The sequence below is a fragment of the Typha latifolia genome, chromosome 8 (assembly GCF_019914945.1).
Source record: "Typha latifolia isolate L0001 chromosome 8, TyphaL0001v2, whole genome shotgun sequence".
Classification (NCBI taxonomy): Eukaryota; Viridiplantae; Streptophyta; class Magnoliopsida; order Poales; family Typhaceae; genus Typha; species Typha latifolia.
Window position 1 is genome coordinate 8,248,182 of NC_133093.1, and position 5,801 is coordinate 8,253,982.

The window sequence follows — 5,801 nt, forward strand, 5'->3', positions numbered from 1 at the left end:
GCGAAAAGTTTGGGCCGACCACATCGTACGGCTCTCTTTCCCCGTCTCCGCCCATCGGTTTGTCCCGCTTCAAATTTCTTTTCGGTTTCATTAACTTTCCCCTGTGATGATGAGCCAATTGTTTCTTGCTACATCTCTCGATCGCGGATTTAGAATTACGAGCCCACTCGGATCCGTCGGCGTTGCTTCTCCTTCTCTTTATTTCTTCGATTTTTGCTCGAGTTTTGACGGATTCCTGACGGAAAATTCGGATTTTCCTGCGGTTTTAGGCGATCTGTGAAGTAGGTTTTTATGGGAAGAGTGGTGGCTTGATATCGGTTAAGAACCAGGTAATCCATTGACATGGCATTGCAATTTCAATATATTTGGATTCGTGTGGTTTCTGGCATTTTTGTTCCGGCCGTTCTTTGTCTGTTTTCTCAGATCTGGCTAGATCTTGTGGAGATTTTTGGTTAATTTTGGATCTTTTTGTTGATTCGTTTATATTTGGGTTGATTGGCGTCCAATTGCACAACTATAACCTTTGCTGCATGTTCCTTTTTGACAGGATCGATTTTCTTGTAGTATAAATCTATCGGATTATGACGTTATCATATTAGAATCATTGAGGAATTTCGCTGTCGTAATTGGTTGGTTTTTAGATAAGCTATGATCTCGTGATATACTGAGTATTGCAATCTAAGGTGCTCTCTATACTGTTTCTATTGAGGAATTAAATAAAATGCACATTCAAGTATGCTAAATGCATCTTGCCATTATTGATTTGTGCCATTTAATAATTTTGAAGGAGATGTATTTGTTGGTGGACGATTGTGCCAGATGATTCAATGTGCTTCTGTGTATTTGATTTCCTTCAGATCTGGTACTTGTGTTATCGAATATAGGATAGTGATGTAAGTTCTTTTTGCTAATTTTGCTGATCTTTCACTTTAATTATTTTTTCTGCCAAGTTCGTTTTGCAATGGTTATGTTCATTTAGGTGACTCTTGAATGTAGCATTACAATACGAATGATGAGTCATTTTGTTAATTAGACTAAAGTTCCGTTCTTTTTGGATCTGTAGGGTTGCCATCACTTGTTGAACTGCAAGATCAAGGTAGTTGACATTGTGTTTTCGCTTTAATCAGAGATGGTATCTGTAAATCTAGGTATGCTCCATTATGTATTGGACCATATATATGGTACGTTTCTTCATCGGACGAAATTGGGTACACCATTTTTCTCAAAGGGATGGGGAGGGAGCAAGCTTGATCTGTTGGAGAAGATGGTCAAGCAGTTATTCCCTCATACCAATAGCCTGAATTGGCCACCCAGCATTGTGCAGCCTATTTGGAAAACTGTGTGGGAATCAAAGACTGCATGTCTGAGAGAGGGTGTTTTCAGAACTCCCTGTGATGAGCAACTAATCAATGCTTTACCCCCTGAGAGCCATAATGCCAGGGTTGCTTTTCTTGCACCTAAGTTTGTTCCACCAGAGAAGATGGCTTGTGTGGTTCACCTAGCAGGTAATGAATCTTTGCACGATTTTCTTGTCTGTGTCTTCAACAAACTTCATTCAAGCCTTCTCTGAAAATAATTGGTCTAGCCCATCAATATATCTCTAATCTCCATTACAGTCCAATGTGTCTCATATCTTGACATAGGATACTCTTTCCATCTAAAAATATCTCACTATTTTAGGTACTCTGTTTATTCTAGGATTTCCATGCCTGTAGATTTATAGCGTGAGATCGGACTGGTAGAAGATGCTACAAGGTTTTGGCAACATAGTCCGCAAATGTGTCCATTTTATGTCATGACTGCTATTTACTGAATGTTTCATGTAGGTTTCCTAGACACTCCATGTCTTTTTCAGTATTCTTTTGTTAGTTCCAACAATCACTGTATCACTTCAAGACATCACTAGTCTATGTAAGTAGTCTGCAGTATTGGAGCTTTTAGAGCTTCGGACTTCAGTACGGAAGTTTGTCCAGGTCAAGGTTCCAAAAATTGGTATCGAGATCGGGATCGGCCGTCCGGAAAAATAATACGTATCGGCCGCTTGTATCGGATCGGATTATTTTAATTAAATAAAATTCTAAATATTATTTAAAAATATTGAGAAATTTTTAAAAATTTAGAAAAAAATCATAAAAAAATAAGAAATAATAACTACTTAAATATAAAGCCTAAAAAGTAAAAATCTCTCTTCCTCCCTCTCTTCTTTCCTATCCCTCTAACGGTTAGTCTGAGCTATTCTACTATCTTTTTTTTAATTTTTCCCTCTCTCTCCCCTTCTCTCCCTCACTCTCTCTCTCTTCCTTTTTCCCTCTCTCTCCCTCTCTCTCTGTAGTTGCCGACGGCTGCTGTCAGCAACCTACTGCAGCTACAGCAGGCAGTAACTGACAGTTGCCTGCTACAGCTGGCCAACAGCAGCTGCTGCAGACGCCAGCAGCAGCTGCTGCAGCAGGGCTGAAACCAGTAGGTTTTGGCCCAGATCGGAATCGGCTATGGCCGATCCATAGCCGATCCTGATCCGTTTAGGCCGATCCCACTCAGGATCGGCCGAAATTGGAAACTATGGTCCAGGTAATGCATCTCAATACAGTAGTACCTTACGAAAATATTTCTCTTAACAAAGGCTTTTAAATCCTTTCTACTACTTCCATCAAGCGATGCTTTACCGTGTAAACTGTAAAGCAAGTCTTTTTTTCATAAGCTTTGTGGGCTTAATTAAAAGCAGGTTTACTCTGGCCATATATTCATTGTATCATGAGGTTTAGATTCAACAAGTTCTTTGACGGCCAAAAGAAAACAAATATGTAGTATCCAAAATCAATTTTTTATGGAAAAAAGCCATTTTCTTTTTTCTAATATATCAGGTGGAGTACCATTCTAATGGACAAACATACTGTTAGCATGTGAAGATTTTCTAAATTTCAATCTAACCCTGGAAATCTAATGAGTTATTATTAGCTGAGCTATTCTCCTTTATTATATACCATTTCTTTGGATGAGACTTGGTTAAAATCTCAGACTTTTCCAAGAGTATAGTCTCTGCTATAGCACTATGATGACAAGCGTCACAGTAACCATAGAACATTTTCTATACAACTGCTGGTCTAACTTAAACATCCTAGAAAATCCTCTACAATTTCATTCCGGATGCTCATTTACTAAAATTTAGCAAGAGAGGGCCTTATCACTGAAGCTATGATACTAATTGGCCCATAGAGTTATTTGTCGTATTAGTTAAATTAGCTAAGAACCTAAGAGAATGATGATATTTAAAGATCATTCAGCTCTGACATTATCATAGTATCAAGACCTCTTTTTTTATACTTCTAGAAAAGATTGCAGCATGCTTTGCAAATTGCATCTATTTTCCATTATATTTTATTCCATTAGATAAGTTTCAACATCTTTCATTTCAATGTTTCCTTGTAAAGTGGCTTGTAACTTTTGGCCCTCCCTACTTTAATAAAGGCTTAAATATGATTTCGTCATTTCATGTTTGCAACCTGCTTTCCAGTAAAATGAATTTTTCCAATCCCCTTATTTTAAATCTTGACCCACTATTCCTTGAAATACTTACTTTTGCAGAATTTGCTGACTATATGGTAGTAATACAATCAATCCTTGTGACCCTCTTGGGCTATGGTCACATAAATTCCACACTTCATTTTCTTTGCCTGTTCATGTTCTGTATTGAACAGAAAAAGAATATAAATGGTAATGTTTAAATAGATATATTCAACAACCTGCTTAGTCTCTTTCTCTGGAAGAAGGCCTTTCCTAGATTGTCGAATCTTCATACTCCCATTCCCACAGCCCACAGGCCAAATCCTAAAGGAAAGGCGGACTCCTGGGATCTCTTTAACTTATTAAATACTCTTCTTGCACTTTTAAAACCAGATATTTAATTGATAATGTTAAGGCATACAAATGTTTTCCTTCATTCATCTACAATATTCTAGTTGTCACTTGTTAGTTGGAACCTAGTTCTACAGATTCAGATTTTTTTTATACAAGATTCCCAAACAGAATAAGAAACAAGACATTAGTGGAATTCGCAGCCCAGTTAAAGAAGGAAAGGAAATTAATCCACCTAACCAGACTCCGACTATCATTGAAGCATCTTCTGTGTATCGAGTATTAACTGGGATACAAGCAGAAACTTTCACATATTTCTTCATGTGCTTTCTTTATGAATAGTTCAGGACTCTCGCAAGTCATGTTTTATCAGTTCAAACAACTTGTCTTTAATGTCATAGGCACTGGTGATCACACATTTGAGCGAAGACTGCGGCTTGGTGGGCCACTTCTGAAGGAAAATATAGCAACGATGGTGCTTGAGAGGTAAGAGTGGCATCAGAAGGGTACTTCTTTTATAACCAACAAATTCATGTATTTGAAATGTGAAGGAAATAAGTATCCTAGTTTTCAAATTGTAGGTTTAACCCATCTTAAATATGCTGCAGCCCATTTTATGGAAATAGACGCCCTAGGCTGCAGCGAGGTGCAAAGCTGCTATGTGTGAGTGACTTGCTACTTTTAGGAAGAGTCACTATTGATGAATCCCGCAGCCTCTTGCACTGGTTAGAGGCTGAGGCTGGTTATGGCAAGACAGGCATATGTGGGCTCAGCATGGGTAACATAGATATTATTCTAAGATTGCTCTCTTTCAGTGTGTTTTGATTTTTTGGAATAGAATCTGCAGGAGACCTTTCACAAATGATTTGTTTTAAAAAACTAAAATGCACTCGTTCCTCCACTGTTCATATCATCCCCTTTCAAGAATTTCAAGATTGCTATGCTGAAATTCTTGCTACACTATTTCACACTATAAGAAAACGTTGTATTCTAGTTTTTCTCCTGGTTTATATTTCTTTATTATTATGTCCGACTTATTTTTTTTTTCTGAGACTAGAGTTGTAAGCCTTGCAAGCATTCTTTTTGTTATTGATTCTTGATAAATTTAGGGGGTGTACATGCTGCAATGGTTGGATCCCTGCATCCTACACCAATTGCAACTTTACCATTTCTTGCCCCACACTCTGCTGCGGTAGCTTTCTGTGAAGGAGTTTTTAGGTATGCCACTGCCTGGGATGCATTAAGAGAAGATGCAGCACAGAAGGCCGGAATGACCCTTGAGCAAGTTGAAGAACGGTTGCGGTCTGTGTTGTCATTGACTGATGTTACACGCTTCCCAATACCGAAGAATCCTCAGGCAGTCATTTTTGTTTCTGCTACGGCAAGTCTCATGTCTTATCTTTTACAATGTGCCTACATTTGCTGAAGAAACTATTTACATATTTTGAGCTACTGTATGACTAATTGTATAAGCTTTCTTAGTTGTTATGAGATTGCTTCCTCTCTGATCTGGCCATCTTCAATTTTAGGATGATGGTTATATTCCTAAACATTCCGTCTTGGAGCTCCAAAGGGCATGGCCAGGTTCAGAAGTTAGATGGGTTACTGGTGGCCATGTTTCTTCATTTCTTCTCCACAACGATGCATTCCGCAAGGCGATTGTAGATGCTCTTGACAGACTAGAGTGGAGGGAATCGTCACTATGACACCATTCATGTCAAATAGCTGGTATTTACTCTCTAATTGTTTAATTTACATTCCTAGGATAGGAAAAGAGAAAAGGTACAGGTTTCAGATGGAGCTGCAGCTTTGATAGTTCAACCGACCTTTCTCTGATTTATAGGGACAGATTGTAAATGACGTGTGAATTTATGTGCCTATCATTTCAGAAAATTATGAATCTTTTCACATATTAATGGATTATGTGTTCCCAGTTGTTCATTCGCTAA

General features: G+C 38.2%; 1 protein-coding gene across 4 annotated transcripts; it reads left to right on the top strand.

Annotated features, from left to right (window-relative positions):
- Positions 1–5,801, top strand: LOC140794194 (uncharacterized). 4 transcript variants are annotated; one of them, XM_073146109.1, is made up of 7 exons: positions 1–57; positions 788–893; positions 1,064–1,505; positions 4,254–4,338; positions 4,461–4,630; positions 4,962–5,233; positions 5,382–5,801. In XM_073146109.1, the coding sequence occupies exons 3-7, from the start codon at positions 1,130–1,132 to the stop codon at positions 5,556–5,558; spliced, it is 1,080 nt and encodes a 359-aa protein (XP_073002210.1). In that variant the 5' UTR covers positions 1–57; positions 788–893; positions 1,064–1,129; the 3' UTR covers positions 5,559–5,801. The 4 variants fall into 4 exon arrangements, with proteins under 4 accessions (XP_073002210.1, XP_073002208.1, XP_073002207.1 ...); XM_073146107.1 differs by lacking the exon at positions 1–57 and adding an exon at positions 70–329; XM_073146108.1 differs by lacking the exon at positions 1–57 and adding an exon at positions 668–683.